Source organism: Crinia signifera, chromosome 1 (assembly GCF_055691185.1).
Source record: "Crinia signifera chromosome 1, ASM5569118v1, whole genome shotgun sequence".
NCBI lineage: Eukaryota > Metazoa > Chordata > Amphibia > Anura > Myobatrachidae > Crinia > Crinia signifera.
In genome coordinates, this window is record NC_139217.1 from 31,114,667 (window position 1) to 31,132,130 (window position 17,464).

Below are 17,464 nucleotides of genomic sequence, written 5' to 3' on the forward strand. Positions count from 1 at the left end.
GGAAGACGGGAAGCTTAACCGGCGACAGAAAGAAGGTAGCGGGTTGTGTCCGTTTTACTGGACACCATATTTTTTTAGAACAAATCAAAATACAATAATAAAAAAATCAGATTAAAAAGGTCTGATCTGTTTTTTGATTATTGTATATTGGTTTGTTATATAAAATAAGTAGACACCAATTTTTATTTTTGAAGAAACGTGCTTATTTGGTTGTCACACAAAGACCCACTTATAGAATTACCGATCCAAAAGTTGCAATGAAAACACTGGCTGTCATTAATGTAGAGCGTCTGTCTTTAAAATACAATAACACATATACAAAATAATTCATTTTAATGACTACGTGCAATACATTGGTGAATTTTAAAAGGATTTGGACATGTCATTAGAAGCTTTGTTTTCCAGCCTATGGCGAATTAAAAAATACAGCCCCCCCAGCAGACCATGTGCGATTTGCTGATCCAAGGAGCACAAAAATAAATTTATTTAAAAGGGAACACAAAGTGTCATCTTAAGTTAGCACCTTGTCATAAACCACCCTTTATATTTATATACAGTATATATATATACACACACAGGTATTAACTCTTCTGGGTCTATTGCTTCTGATAGCAAGTCATTATTGGAAGGCTGTGTACATGAGGAATGAGGATGATGCCTTAACACTGAACAGCTCCCCACAAATACTAGCACTGCTTCTAACACAGACTGTATGCAAGTCCTGGCCGTGGCTTGGGGGCTCGTCCGGAGACTGAAGCCCGGAGGGAAAACTTCTTGCTGAGCCTGCAGGAAGAACATGTGCTTTAACGTTCCCACTTTTTTTTTTTTACGTGAACGCCAAAAAGAAAGTTTGCCACTGGCTCACAATACTAAATATTAAAGTAATCAAGTTTTTCCTGCTCACAGGCCAGATGACCAATGTCAATAATTTACGTTCTAATCCAGCAAATAAGAACTTTACCATGGAAAGTATAAGTCATGTGTATTTAAATTATCCAAAGCAATCTCGCTTATAGAATCACGACTGTTTAATGTTCCAGTATAAAATCTCCTATGTCCGTGACAAAGTCACTTTCAAGCTCTGCTGGTGCCAAGGCGGATTCTGGTCCGTGCCCATAGGCTGACTGCCGCCGGATCAATGCCTTCCCTTCTATTAGCAGCGTCTGCAATGGTTCGACGTAAGCTCTTCATAAATAAGGACCAAGCCCTGGATGGGGCTCTCAACGTTTTATGGAGTATATCTTGCATCATTTCTCCGGCGTTGGTGCACAAACGGAGGAAGTGAAGAAATGATGGACCCTAGACCTGAGCATGGGTTGTTGCGCTGTGTACAGTTTCTTTGCAGAGAAAATAAGTTAAGATTTATTTTTCATCCAGTCCTTGTCAAAAAAATTTACACAATGAAACAAACTAAAAAAAAAAAAAAAATGCAATGTCCGTAAAAGGGATCCTCCGGTAAAGTGAAGAAAACCATGCAGATGTGGCGTGAGGTTGGGAAACCCGCAGAGCCTTTCCATCAAAAAAGGACAGATCCCTCCAGCATAGCAATATTCAAATCCCTAGAGTCCACAAGGCCGACGTCAAATACAGGTCCCCGGCTGTGCTAGCGGCTGCTGTTTCCTATTTCGGACTGCTCCTGATTTTTCTTTGTACGCTAACGGCATCTGTTGTGATATGTCCACCAAAGCGCTGGCCACTGCTAGTCCTGAGAGAGAAGGATATATGTTACAAAGAATCTGATCTACGGTACAGAGAATTGTTCTTTATGCCAACTCTAGTCCTCAGGGACCCGGACAGTGCATGTTTTTCAGATCTCTTAAGTTGGAGCACGCGTATTCATTACTAGCTGACACATTGCAAAAGGTCCACAGAAGGTACTAATTACTCACTACTGATACTAAAGAGATCTGTAAAGATGCACTGTTAGGAGTCCCTGCAGATTGCAGTTGGGTAACACTGCTCTATGCACAGGGGTGTGTGTAGCTAATCAGTGCCTGAGAGGGCAGCCATGAACTTACATCAGCCAATCAGTGAGACTGCACCAACAATTTAAACATCACAGATCTACAGTTGTGTCCTACATCTAGCCTACATATGCCACGCATCGCGTGATGATGGTTCGAATGAGCTGTCTGTCCTATACAACGCTGCCAAAAATGCATCTTTAATTGCAGCGCAATGAAACAAGGACACGCCAGGAGATTAATTTGATAGGACACTTGCATATTGTGCGTGACTGAGTCTATATATGGAGAAGAAAAAAAAAACATGTATTGAAAAGAAAAAAGCTGGTGCGTCCTTGTTGCATTGAGTTGCAAAACAGAAGCATTTTCGTCAAAAAAAAAAAAAGATAACCAAGGCTAGAAGATTCTCGCACAACCTGGCACGCTAAGAGTTGCTGGCTGTCGTGACTGAAGCAAAGATGTACGAGAACACATCGGTACATCGCCCAATCAGGGAGACTGTACACAGCACGGACATACACCAAGCAATGGTGTTATCTGCACACTCAGGATCCGTTACCTTGAAGAAGGGAATATTTAACCCTTTTAGTGCCAACGTTGCTGTGGAAGATGTGCAAAATATCCATTAAAAATGCCAGGGCCGTAGCACAGCATTAGGTAATAAAAATATCTGAGACTGGCGATCATGAACAGCGGTGGATCAGACGGTGAGATATTAAGATAATAAAACAGTGACCAGTAGAAACCGAGGTTCTCACTGCCCCGGTGTCCTGGCCGGGAATCAGAGTTTGTGACTGGACAGCGGTGGAGGGCGGAAGGCCCTGCTCGTGAGAGTTTACTACTACAGGATTCATGACTTACCAGATTGCCCTGGAGGAGGGATGCCGCCTACACCACGTGGCAGCCGTACGAATATAGACAGGACCGCTGCTTTGTTACCGCAACACGGCTCTAAGGCGATCGGCTTAGGAACACTCTATAACAAAACAAAAAAAAAACATTATAGCGATGGGACAACTGTAAGCAATATAATACAAAGGCAAAACGGACAGTGGTAGACAAGTCCCAGCCAAGAAGCCTGATTAGACAGTTCCAGGTTGCTGAAATCTAAGGGACAGGTAAACAACAAACGCAGAACACGAAGACAGAGTAATCTACTTAATAAAACAAAACTGACTTTTATTAGAGATCTCTGATCCTTAGTACAATACAGATCTCCCGTCTTTTATACGATCACATGTATCAGGTTTTACCTGTGTGCGCGATACAGAGTGCACCTGAACACCTCGCTCTATCAGCATGCATATTACAGCTTCATAGCCGGTACTCAGACGCATACCCTAAATCCTCACCTTCCCTTGCTGGGTGCCCCCGCCTCGCTGCAATTAATAGCGAATAAATGAATACATTGCAACATTGTTGTGTGGGCAGAAACCAACAGGCGCCATTAAACCATTTAAAGGCTTATTGGAAAAGCAAATGTCAGGCCGATAAATCAGAGGCCGCAGTATTTATGCCTTCCATTACACCGACATAATTCTGCTAATGAATTTACGTCCCGCTCCATGCAAATGAGTGTTTCAGAACCCGGCAGCAGCATAAACCTGAGCTGCGATGGTTCGACGTAGCAGCTTTCATTTTACTTTCAGCATTGGCGTCCCATGGACGCACCGGGGCTCTGCGTACGGGGATACCGCTGTTGGGCGCTCGGACTTTGTCATACAGTAAAGGGTCCTTTCTGGACACTTACGCTGCAGATGTGCGCTTGTTTCTCGCTAAGAACGACTGCAGAAAAGAAACATTATATAAAAATATGCAGGACAAAAACAAAGAAAAGACGATAAGTCAGACTAAATAATTCGCCAATGCCGACTGGGGTCCTGCGACGGCGGAATCTGCAGGCACGGAATACATTTAGCAAATAAATTGCTGTGCGTAGACGAGTGCTTCTACCGTAGTGGGTTTTGTTGATGGGGCAGAATTCTGTATTTGATTAGCAGCCAATCAGGTGGTGTGTGTGGCTGCGGGGTGGCCACATTAACACTGTGCGGCTTATAATAACTAATCTGATAGCGAGACCACATGGAAGGAGGGAAATACACTTTTCCTGCTTCAGCCTTTATGTAGCGATTGCACTGAAGTCAGCAAGTTTACGTGTGCAGGAGAGAGGAGGAGAGCAGGGCCGGTGTGCGTGCAGGAGAGAGGAGGAGAGCAGGGCCGGTGTGCGTGCAGGAGAGAGGAGGAGAGCAGGGCCGGTGTGCGTGCAGGAGAGAGGAGGAGAGCAGGGCCGGTGTGCGTGCAGGAGAGAGGAGGAGAGCAGGGCCGGTGTGCGTGCAGGAGAGAGGAGGAGAGCAGGGCCGGTGTGCGTGCAGGAGAGAGGAGGAGAGCAGGGCCGGTGTGCGTGCAGGAGAGAGGAGGAGAGCAGGGCCGGTGTGTGCAGTAGAGAGGAGGAGAGCAGGGCCGGTGTGCAGGAGAGAGGAGGAGAGCAGGGCCGGTGTGTGCAGGAGAGAGGAGGAGAGCAGGGCCGGTGTGTGCAGTAGAGAGGAGGAGAGCAGGGCCGGTGTGCAGGAGAGAGGAGGAGAGCAGGGCCGGTGTGTGCAGGAGAGAGGAGGAGAGCAGGGCCGGTGTGTGCAGGAGAGAGGAGGAGAGCAGGGCCGGTGTGTGCAGTAGAGAGGAGGAGAGCAGGGCCGGTGTGTGCAGTAGAGAGGAGGAGAGCAGGGCCGGTGTGTGCAGTAGAGAGGAGGAGAGCAGGGCCGGTGTGTGCAGTAGAGAGGAGGAGAGCAGGGCCGGTGTGTGCAGTAGAGAGGAGGAGAGCAGGGCCGGTGTGTGCAGTAGAGAGGAGGAGAGCAGGGCCGGTGTGTGCAGTAGAGAGGAGGAGAGCAGGGCCGGTGTGCAGGAGAGAGGAGGATAGCAGGGCCAATGTGCAGGAGAGAGGAGGAGAGCAGGGCCGGTGTGCAGGAGAGAGGAGGAGAGCAGGGCCGGTGTGCAGGAGAGAGGAGGAGAGCAGGGCCGGTGTGCAGGAGAGAGGAGGAGAACAGGGCCGGTGTGCAGGAGAGAGGAGGAGAGGAGAGCAGGGCCGGCACTGTAGACGCATACATGTGATATTTGAACCAGAATTAAAGAACGTTCCAATTAGACTTTGCAAAATAAACCTTCACCAAAAAGCCCTGGACACAGACCTCGCTGGATCATGCAACTTCTACTTAAAACTTGCATTTTAATCTGCGACCAATTCCTTTGAGACAAAACATACTCATCCGATTTTCCTTTATGAGCCAATCTGTAGGTAACTGAGAAAATCCAGGAAGGTAACTGCTTCCTACTGCAGAGCGTCTGCGTCGCGCCTTGTCTCCCATATGGCACCAAAAGGACAGGCGGAGGAGACCTCTATTAGGTGTAGCATAAAGGCTGTGCTTTGGCCTTCTCTGCTCTCTAGAGTCCCCTGCTTGTACCCCTCCCCCAATATTTAGTTCTGTTATGTAGTAACACTGCCTGCTCTTTCTATGGTGTACCCGTGTGCTTCCAGCCCCCGCCTGCCACACACACACACACACACACACACACACACACACAGGATACTACCGCACTCACCATTCCCAGGTGCAGTGGCCTGTGACCACATTGCTTAAAGAAACAGAGAACCCAGCACTCACCATATAGACTCATTCACCTTCATACACAAAAGATTAAAGGGTTCAGTATGATTTCCCGAGAGAGGGACTTACTATGGTGAGTGCTGGGTTCTCTTTTTCTATGTCTATCTACGCTACTATATGACCTATACCAGTGTTTTTGTGTATATACTGTACGCTGGCACGGGCAGGAAGAGGATGCTGGTATACAAGGGAGGCCAGTTATATATAGGTCCACCAAGATCTGAAAAAGTTGTTTATGCGAAACGCGTCAGTGGAAGCATGTCCAAATGAGAGCAATCGTTCCCCTTCATTCCAGTACTGGGGGTGAAGCCCATTCACGCTCACTTTCTGTACTGGGAAATCGGAGCGCGCTATTTTATCTCTCACCTCCATATTTTTCTTGCATGAATTTCTATGGTTTTTCTCCATTTAAAGGGTATTCTAAATAAAATATTTTGACTAACTTTTTGGAGCATTTATTCCTATATAATTCCATTCCCGCCTGGGGAAAAAGAGCAGGAAGACTAACTGAGGCCAAGGAGAAGCTATAAGAAAATCTTTCTGAGCACCACTGACCTCCCACAGTAGTGAAAGACATTAAACCCATTCATGACTGGGACCCATTTATTGTCCCTTATACTGTACGCACTTACTATAAAATCAGGAGTAAATCAGGTAACACCCCATGGTAGGTGCATATAGCTGACTATTGCGCGATAATACTCCATTTCGGGTGTAATGGTCCCCATATACTGGTCCGATCTGATTTCCTTTCAACTCTCCCAGCAGCTCCCAGGAGGGCTGCATGCAAGTTGGCACCGTGGCATTTTTTGCATGCGGTAGCGGCGTGGGGCAAGAGAGTTTGAAAACTTTAATTAAAATGAATGGGCGGCCGCCGATTGGCTAAGAAAGCTCTCAGCCAATTCAAAAGAAAGGGGATTTTAACATTTCATAGCAGCGCTACTACCGCAGCCTCTAACTCTGGCTGCCAGCGGCGGGGAGAGGAAATGGCGGTTCTCGGAGGCGCAGAGTGCCTCTCCTGCCCTGCACTTCCCCGCTCTGCAGACTGTAGGTGTGAGCATCGCTGACACACACCTATGAACCTGATCGAATGCGATACATTGCGGGTGCTGCTAATGGGTCCGATGCGATAGATCATACGTGCTGCCTACATACACAGGTCCGGCTTGGCCTGTTTTCATCTGGTTCGGATGAATTGGCCGATAAATTGGATGAAAACTGATCAATTAGAGGACATCGGGCTTGTTTGGCATCCGAACCAACCCAATGCGCGTTCCAGTGTACATCGTATCGGTTTGGATGTCTAAAGATTTGGCCACTTTTCATCCGATACATCGGCCTGATCAGTCACAATCGGATAAAAACAGGCCAAATCGGACCTCATGTTCCCCCATAAGATTGTACTACATTAAAACGTAGCACATGAAAAGCGAAGGAAACACAAAGCGCCTGTCATTAAGAATCACAACGCATCCTCACCGGAGGAGGGGGCTTGTAGTCATCATCCGCATTCCCGCAATTACCAATGATAAGGAACGGAATTCATTTCCCAGCTTGCACTTGGGCAGCAGTTCCCCCGATAACCTTCACATGATTTAACCCGTTGGAGATAATTAGTGCAGATTACGCCACTGAACATTTCCAGCAAAAAAGTTAATTAAAAAAAATAAAATAAACACAAAACAAATCTATTGGCTGATCAATGCGGAAACGTCGCCAGGTCTCAGAGGTGCGCCACGGTACTCTGGAGGTAGCGCAATCTGTGTTTCTGTAGATGAAGATAGAACGTCTCTATTCCTCCAGGTCTGCCACCAGTCTGCGTGACGTCTCGCCTCGCTCAGGAGATACGCCCGCTGCTATGGAATAGATTTTGTCTGGGGGGGGGGGTTATTTTTCGTCTTTGAAGTTAATTTTTTGCTGGAAAACAGGCAGAATTTTATCCTCGCATGAAATCTCTGAAGGGGTAAGAGACTGGCCCATGCCACATAAATTAAGGTTTCATAGGATGGAGCGGGTACTAGAGTGCCAAGCACCCTAGCCCAAGAATCCACTGTCCAACTCCTAACAAACCTGTTTAGCCAGGTAATACCCTAAACCATTTATACCAACCAAACCCCATTAGCCTTTATTTCCGTTCTCAGTGGCTGGAGGGGGCAGGGAGCCTCCAGGTGGCTCTATGATAAACAAGTGCAAAGTAGGCTAGTGAAAGATAGCCACCATCAACCAATGGGAAGCCAGGTTTCCTTTCCTATTAGCCCAAGGGGCTGGAGAAAGGAAAATAAGGGGGCTTGGATTATCGTGGGTAAAGAAGCTGAATAGGTCAGTTAGGGAGACTACAGTGCGGCATCACATGAGTAATCACGAGTATAGGAAGTACCACAGTCTGGCATAACTGTAGGAGGCACTACTGCTTTGCGTAACAAGAATAAGGATTGTTTACGTAACAAGAACTGCGTGGCATAACGTGAATAAGATGCACAACAGCGTGGCATAACGTGAATAATGCCCCTTTCTCACTGCAGGTCTTAAACGGTATATTGCAGTTTTTTCCCCCTTTCTAAATGTTTAAGGCTGCAGTGGGAAAGCGCCAGAGTTGATTTACCGGCCGCGAATGGGAAATAGCGGAGCCGTTCATTAAATATGCGCATATTTAATTTTCGGGCCCGCTATTTCCCATTCGTGGCAGGGACCCCCGTCGATAAAATGACAATCTCCTAATGGACCTTCCTCCGCTTCCTCCTCCTGAGCACGGACCTGCCCGGATACCCAGTGCCCCCGCTGTCTGTGCACCAGCTGCAGCCTCCTCCAAAATCATGCCGACTTGGAGCCCTGGCATGCCGATGCCTACTGCACTGCCCCGCTGCCCGGATGGATTGCTACCAGGTACCAGGGGAGGGGGGGGGGGGGGGAGCAAGGTACCAGGGCAGGGGGGGAGAGGTACCAGGGCAAGGGGGGAGGGCGGTACCAGGGCAGTGGGATACTAGGGCAGGATGGGGAAGCAAGGGTACCAGCTGGCAGGTACGGGGGGGGGGGGGCAGGACAGGTACCAGGGGACACAAGGGGATTAAACGGTTTACTACAATGTGAATGGTACTTAAACGGTATTTAAAACGGTAATCTACTGCAATGTGAAAGCTAATACCGTTTTAAATACCGTTTAAAGATACCGGTTCTCTAAACGGCTTGGCAGTGGGAAAGCAGCACCAGGTGCACAACAGCATGGCATAACGTGAATAAGGTGCACTACTGCATGGCAAAAAGTAAATAAGGTACACTACTCGTGGCATAAGCAGGACACAGTCCAGCCAATCAGCAGATTGGGGGGGAGGGAGTGGTTGCTCCAGCCAAATCAGCATAGCACCTGCTCCAGTCTTCAACTTTTGCTGGAATTGAGCTACCTGCCTCTCTGTCAGAAGCCCGAGCTCTCAAGTTCTGGTTGTGGCGGTGCCAGTGGCTTACATTCCCGCTGTGGCGGACACACAACTCCTGTCTTATGGGGGGTGGGGAGAGAAAGGAGGCATGGCCTGGTTTGAAACTTTGGGGGCGTTACTGCCCACCGTTGCCCCGTGCTCTGGCAGTTTCCAGCCCCTCCCTGCTGCTTGAGGGGGGGGGGGGGGTGAGGGTGACACCATAGTATCAGAGCAGCTCTGCTATTTTGGCGTCACCCTCTCAGATGGTGTCACACAGTGTGGCCCATATCCAATTATAGACTCCACTGCTAGTGTTTATGCGTTAGGTACAATGAGGTTCAATTACATTCACTTTGATACTTATAACATTATGCTTCATCTAAGCCTCGCTTCACGTTCGTTGCAGAATAAAAGTTTGAGAACCGCTGCATTATACCTCTCCGCTCCCTCACGTGCTGTCGGAGGTAAATGCTATTGCTGTCTGGCTCCAACGTCCCAGATAAAGTAAATCCGCAGCAGAACAGAAGTCACTTGGCCGCAACCGAGACAAGATAAAAGATGTTAAAACAAAATCTAGAAAATATCCAGTGTCAGCAATGTTCCTGATCTGTGGTATTATACTCTGATAACAGATACAAGTGCGCAGCAGAAAAACACACAGGAAAAAAAGGATTTCGCTCTGACAGGAGAAAAGATGTGAAAGAACAGGAGGACCCCTACTGTGCGGAATAATGGCACAACCAGACGGATTATCAGAAATAGCAGTTCCATATGGCCGACATGGGGCCCAACGGCATCCTCGTGTTTTACTTCCTTCTGACAGTCTATGAAAAATCCTGGGAACAGAGCGGTACGCTGTACAATAGCAAAAAGCCACCATGTACCGGTGTGGACCCTGCCCGACATGGCGACAGTCCCAAACTGCCCTGAACTGAGAGACTGCTGTCAATCATTATATATCGTTTCAGATCTAGTTTTCTTATCGGTCTTTGGAAGAGACAAAAACGGGAACTACGTGTGTCAACTTACAGCTATCCTCCTTGAGTATCACACACCCCTTCTAGTCGTGCCACGGCAGTGTGTCTGCGTGTGCAACTTTTTCTGCTGCCTTGCGGCTTATTCACATAACAGTGCGTTCAGGACGAACAAGCCGCTTCTGCTGATTAAAATATTGCACAATGCCTATAATATGTGTGTAACCGCAGCTGTACCTGCATACGAAAAGCTATATTAGTGTTTTCCAGCAAAACAATGTAACCGAGTACTCTGTACGCAGATACAGCCACAGAATAGAGGCCGGCCACATTTTAATCAGCAGAGGATGCTTGTGCATCCTATTGGTTTTGCGAATGAGATGCACTGTAACAGAAAAAGATGCACGTAAACATGCCCGGTGCTCCAGAGTCACACAGAGTATGTAATGTGGATTATAGTACACATAGGATGGAGGTATGTGGACACATCTGTACAGAAAACCCAGACCAAGGCCAACTCTGCTGCTGTGGAAGTCCTAGCGGACACAGCCAGCGAGAGGCCATACAGAGAGGAGTGCTGGGACTTGTAGTTCAGGTTCCGGTACAGGTCTTGGCTTAATCACAGCCTTGTTCAACAAGGGAACGAGGAGCAATGAAAGAAAAAGGATACAAGAGAAATCACTGCCGTTCTGCTGAATACCAGACTGTCGACTTAAAACATGAAATGAAGTCAGAAATCAGTCTTTTGTGAATCGGTCCCAACGTCTTACTTCAGCATGTATTTTATGAACATGGGCCCCATCTGTACCAGACCTCCTCGGGTCAACCCCTTTACTGACCACAACCGCTGCAAGAGGTCATCCGTCACACGGATTATCAGCATGACGCTAAAACAGAGAACCCAGCCAGGAGCGCGCATGAAATATCTGCGCTCCGTGGGCATCAGACAGACGGTAACGAGAGATTAAGTCACGTGCAGATTATACTAACAGGAGAGAACAATAATACATTGGCAAATAAGCTTCCCAGTCAGCAAGTTCCCTATACCAGACTTATATTAAATAAAAGCGTCCGCAACCATTTCTGTCTCTCTAAAGTAGAGCCTTAAAGGCAGAGTCTGTGTTCCTGCACCGAGATCTACTCCGTAATGTCTCCGTCTGTTCATATACTACAATAACTGTGCTGCAGAGGTAAGAGCGGACAGCCAAAGGAATACCGTTTAGCATTAGAAGGAAATGCCGCAGTTATAGGAATAGTCGACATTAACAATAATTAACAATATCTTTAACCCATTTATCAACAGTCACTTTGCAAATTTGGCACACTAGCTTCAGCCTAACCTCAACCATGACAGGCTAACACACACACACACACCCTACCTACCCCCCCCCCCCCCCCCGCGCGTTTCCCTGTGCACAGCTGAGCGCCGTTGGATGAAAGCTGGCTCTTATGCGGAATCCCTGCACTGTAAAGTCATCCTTTCATCTCACATAAACGCTCGCCAAGCAAACAACCCCCCTACTTCTCTAACATCCACTTCTAACCAAAGACGCCTCTTTCCAACCTTAAACTGAATGCGTACCCCTTCCTCGCTGGCTGGTAATGGGGAATAGGGGGTGGTTTATTTAAACACTATCTGGTTAGTACTGCCTTACTCATACCCTCCAACATTACCCATTCCATTAGGTACAAAATGCTCTGCTCCTGGACTTCCCAGCCAGTGGCAGTTACAGAGGTTGGACTCCAGCACAGTCCAAAATTTAAAGTGGGGGGTTCACATCAACTGCCAGTGAGTCCAGGACAGGGATGTTTGGGGTGGCAGTAGGTGTGGCTCCCCTTTTTGAATATTGGACTGTGCTGCAGGACACTTCTGCAACTGCCACTGGCAGGAAGTCCAGGAACAGAGCATTTTGTACCTAATGGAATGGGTCATGTTGGAGGATATGCTTACTTTCCCATGTATTAAGTAGCAGGCAGCGGTGTAGAACGTGTGGTCATGGACGTCAGCCTACTCTGCTCAGTTATAGGCTGAGAGAATGTTCCTGCGCAGTGATGTCAGAGTTTCACCAGGCTCTTAGGCACCGACACTGAGCAGCAGTAACTGGCAGATTCCCGTGACAGGAGTCACATGACCCCAAAGACTCCAGCCAGCTCTCCTCCGTCTGGCCACTCTACAAGGTAGTGGTACGCTGTGGCAGGAGTGGATGAATACAGGAATGTGGGAGCACCAATCACAGTGGGATGAATAACTTATATAAAGGGCGATGAGCTACTGGGTGTGCTGGGAAAGGGATGGTAAGGGAGAGGGGTGAACACATACTATTTTATTTATGACAAGTGAACCTGGCAATCATCAAACAAAAAGCAGGAAACACAAGGACATACAGTGATACCTCTGACAGGGACGGACATGTACAGGGCGCGACTGCAGCAGCAGGAAAGGCCAGCAGTTCTCATTCATTCTGCACCCAACGTGTGTCTGAGCAGAAAGTATCAGGGGACAACAATACAAGGGGCACTGGTGGCATGCACAGTGCAAGGTGAGTACAGAGAGGGAAGAGGGCACTGCCCACAGTATGGAGAGGGTGAATAGATGGCAGGTGGAAAGGAGCGGATGCGAGTGGGACTGGTACGCTTTACCTAAACCAGGCATGGCCAAACTGTGGCCTCCAGCTGATGTGAAACTACACATCCCAGCATGCCTTGCCATAGTTTTAGCATTCCCTTATAGCAAAACTGTGGCAAGGCATGCTGGGACTTGCAGTTCCAGAAGCAAACGATCTGTCCTACGTCCACCTCTGAATCAGGCCCATTGCCCTTCGGAGGGAAGAGCCCGTACAGTTTCCTCAGGTCACCCATATATTCCTGTGCTCTGTATTACACCATGTAACCCTCCTCAGCCGGCCTGGACACGGCTCTCATACACACACAGCACGACACATGTAGACAGCAGCGACCTCACCTTTACACTCCCACCAATCAGGTCAGCCGGCCTGGACACGGCTCTCACACACTAACAGCATAACACATGCAGACAGCAGCGACCTCACCTTTACACTCCCACCAATCAGATCAGCCGGCCTGGACACGGCTCTCACACACACAGCACGACACATGCAGACAGCAGCGACCTCACCTTTACACTCCCACCAATCAGATCAGCCGGCCTGGACACGGCTCTCACACACACAGCACGACACATGCAGACAGCAGCGACCTCACCTTTACACTCCCACCAATCAGATCAGCCGGCCTGGACACGGCTCTCACACACACAGCACGACACATGCAGACAGCAGCGACCTCACCTTTACACTCCCACCAATCAGGTCAGCTGGCCTGGACACGGCTCTCACACACACACAGCACGACACTTGCAGACAGCAGCGACCTCACCTTTACACTCCCACCAATCAGGTCAGGCGGCTCCTCGTCTGTTTCCAGAGCAACGTTTACCGAGGCAAAAGGCCGGCTCGCCATCTGCTGCATCTCCCGGATAAGTTGCTGGAGAATAAACAAAACAGCGGAGACGCAGGTTATTCATGACACACATTACATGGGGGGGAAGAAAGACACTGGGATCAACACAAACATAATACAGTGTATACCATATGGAAAGGGTACATAGGAAATATTGGTCATTTATTGGAATAAATAGGAGTATGTAGGTACCTGCCAAATGCAGTACATTAACTATGTGCAGCTGTAAGACACTACTCATTCCATTAATTCAATTCTGCTGCCTCCATTCCCCTCCCCGCATCATGTCACTGCCCCTGTCACATGCAGCCCCGTCGAAACATCACTCATCTCCTGATATACTCTGTGCTGCTGGGGACCCTACTCATCCCACTATATAACTCTCAGTCTGTGGCTTCCTGCTGCCTCCATTCCCCTCCCCGCATCATGTCACTGCCCCTGTCACATGCAGCCCTGTCCTTACTGACACATCACGCATCTCCTGATATACTCTGTGCTGCTGGGGACCCTGCTCCTCCCACTATATAACTCTCAGTCTGTGGCTTCCTGCTGCCCCCATTCCCCTCCTCACATCATGTCACTGCCCCTGTCACATGCAGCCCTGTCCTTACTGACACATCACGCATCTCCTGATATACTCTGTGCTGCTGGGGACCCTGCTCCTCCCACTATATAACTCTCAGTCTGTGGCTTCCTGCTGCCTCCATTCCCCTCCTCACATCATGTCACTGCCCCTGTCACATGCAGCCCTGTCCTCACTCACACATCACTCATCTCCTGATATACTCTGTGCTGCTGGGGACCCTGCTCTTCCCACTATATAACTCTCAGTCTGTGGCTTCCTGCTGCCTCCATTCCCCTCCTCACATCATTTCACTGTCCCGGTCACATGCAGCCCTGTCCTCACTGACACATCACTCCTCTCCTGATATACTCTGTGCTGCTGGGGACTCTGCTCCTCCCACTATATAACTCTCAGTCTGTGGCTTCCTGCTGCCTCCATTCCCCTCCTCACATCATGTCACTGTCCCGGTCACATGCAGCCCTGTCCTCACTGACACATCACTCCTCTCCTGATATACTCTGTGCTGCTGGGGACTCTGCTCCTCCCACTATATAACTCTCAGCCTGTGGCTTCCTGCTGCCTCCATTCCCCTCCTCACATCATGTCACTGCCCCTGTCACATGCAGCCCTGTCCTTACTGACACATTACGCATCTCCTGATATACTCTGTGCTGCTGGGGACCCTGCTCCTCCCACTATATAACTCTCAGTCTGTGGCTTCCTGCTGCCTCCATTCCCCTCCTCACATCATGTCACTGTCCCTGTCACATGCAGCCCTGTCCTCACTGACACATCACTCATATCCTGATATACTCTGTGCTGCTGGGGACCCTGCTCCTCCCACTATATAACTCACAGTCTGTGGCTTCCTGCTGCCTCCATTCCCCTCCTCACATCATGTCACTGCCCCTGTCACATGCAGCCCTGTCCTCCCTGACACATCACTCATCTCCTGATATACTCTGTGCTGCTGGGGACCCTGCTCCTCCCACTATATAACTCTCAGTCTGTGGCTTCCTGCTGCCTCCATTCCCCTCCTCACATCATGTCACTGCCCTTGTCACATGCAGCCCTGTCCTCACTGACACATCACTCATCTCCTGATATACTCTGTGCTGCTGGGGGACCCTGCTCCTCCCACTATATAACTCTCAGTCTGTGGCTTCCTGCTGCCTCCATTCCCCTCCTCACATCATGTCACTGCCCCTGTCACATGCAGCCCTGTCCTCACTGACACATCACTCGTCTCCTGATATACTCTGTGCTGCTGGGGACCATGCTCCTCCCACTATATAAAACTCTCAGTCTGTGGCTTCCTGCTGCCACCATTCCCCTCCTCACATCATGTCACTGCCCCTGTCACATGCAACCCTGTCCTCACTGACACATCACTCGTCTCCTGATATACTCTGTGCTGCTGGGGACCATGCTCCTCCCACTATATAAAACTCTCAGTCTGTGGCTTCCTGCTGCCTCCATTCCCCTCCCCGCATCATGTCACTGCCCCTGTCACATGCAGCCCCGTCGACACATCACTCATCTCCTGATACTCTGTGCTGCTGGGGACCCTGCTCCTCCCACTATATAACTCAGTCTGTGGCTTACTGCTGCCCCCATTCCCCTCCTCACATCATGTCACTGCCCCTGTCACATGCAGCCCTGTCCTCACTGACACATCCCTCATCTCCTGATATACTCTGTGCTGCTGGGGACCCTGCTCCTCCCACTATATAACTCTCAGTCTGTGGCTTCCTGCTGCCCCCATTCCCCTCCTCACATCATGTCACTGCCCCTGTCACATGCAGCCCTGCCCTCACTGACACATCACTCATCTCCTGATATACTCTGTGCTGCTGGGAAACACTGTTCGTCTTATTTGCAGAGCACTTCCTAGACGTGTGAAGTGGCACTGCATTGCTCCTTAACACAATCTGAGTGCCTGTGGCCCAGCCAGCATGGGGGGACACTGAACATAACACTATCACTAGGGCGCAGTAACAACATAATGACACACTTGTTTTTGAACAACCACCACCTAGAAAGAGGCGTCCCTTATTACACAGGTAACCAGCACGTATATGAACACCCAGGTATGCACAGACAGCCATGCTGATAGCAATCAGAGACGGTGTGCATGCATCTGTATAATGCAGACAGATCTGGAACAGAGGGACCTCAGTGGACAGAATTTACAGCTTAATTCAAATGCGATAAGTAAAACAAAATGAATAATTCAGTAAATGCACAGTAAGCTGAGCGAGCGGTAAATTGTATGGTAAAAGTTTAATGCAGACCTGGCAGAGTGCAGCATGGAAGTAAGGAGGGTGCAGAGCACAGGGCAGGGGTGGAGGCTACTGTAGCTGTGAGGCACAGGCCGGGTGGTGCAGAGCACAGGACAGGGGTGGAGGCTAGCTGCGAGGTACAGGCCGGGTGGTGCACAGAGGATGAGTGTGCAGAGAACAGGACAGGGGTGGAGCCTAGCTGCGAGGCACAGGCTGGGTGATGCACAGTGGATGATTGTGCAGAGCACAGGACAGGGGTGGAGACTAGCCGCGAGGCACAGGCTGGGTGGTGAACAGTGGACGAGTGTGCAAAGCACAGGACAGGGGTGAAGGCTACTGTAGCTGTGAAGCACAGGCCGGGTGGTGCAGAGCACAGGACAGAGGCGAAGTCTAGCTGCGAGGCACAGGCTGGGTGATGCACAGTGGATGATTGTGCAGAGCACAGGACAGGGGTGAAGGCTAGGTGATGCACAGTGGATGATTGTGCAGAGCACAGGACAGGGGTGAAGGCTACTGTAGCTGTGAGGCACAGGCTGGGTGGTGCAGAGCACAGGACAGAGGCGAAGTCTAGCTGCGAGGCACAGGCCGGGTGGTGCACAGAGGATGAGTGTAGGGACAGGGGACAGGGTGAACAGTGGATGAGTGTGCAAAGCACAGGACAGGGTTAACAGTGGATGAGTGTGCAAAGCACAGGACAGGGTTGAAGGCTACTGTAGCTGTGAGGCACAGGCTGAGTGGTGCAGAGCACAGGACAGAGGCGAAGGGTAGCTGCGAGGCACAGGCCGGGTGGTGCACAGAGGATGAGTGTGCAAAGCAAGGGACAGGGGTGAAGGCTAGCTGCGAGGCACAGGCCGGGTGGTGCACAGAGGATGGATGAGACTTATGTACAGTTATCCAGCAGCATTGCAGAGGGGAATGCAGGGGGCAGTGTGTGTGTGTGTGTGTGTGTGTGTGTGTGTGTGTGTGTGTGTGTGTGTGGATAAAGCATTTCCTCTAGAGTCACTGTGAGGAGCACTGCAGAGGGGAATGCAAGGGGCAGTGTGTGTGTGTGTGTGTATGGATATAGCATTTCTTGTATAGTCACTGCGAGGAGCACTGCAGAGGGGGGGGGGGTAGTGTGTATGTGAGTGCGG

General features: G+C 49.6%; 1 protein-coding gene across 1 annotated transcript in view; it reads right to left on the minus strand.

Annotated features, from left to right (window-relative positions):
• Window positions 1-316: 316 nt before the first annotated feature.
• Window positions 317-17,464, minus strand: part of ATRN (attractin) — a 154,614-nt gene continuing 137,466 nt past the window's right edge. Inside the window, exons 27-29 of the mRNA XM_083185472.1 lie at window positions 13,401-13,508; window positions 2,826-2,940; window positions 317-1,705 (exon numbers count right to left, since the gene is read on the minus strand). Of these exons, the coding sequence (XP_083041598.1) occupies window positions 1,581-1,705; window positions 2,826-2,940; window positions 13,401-13,508 (348 nt within the window). The 3' untranslated portion in view covers window positions 317-1,580. The remainder of the gene's footprint in view (window positions 1,706-2,825; window positions 2,941-13,400; window positions 13,509-17,464) is intronic.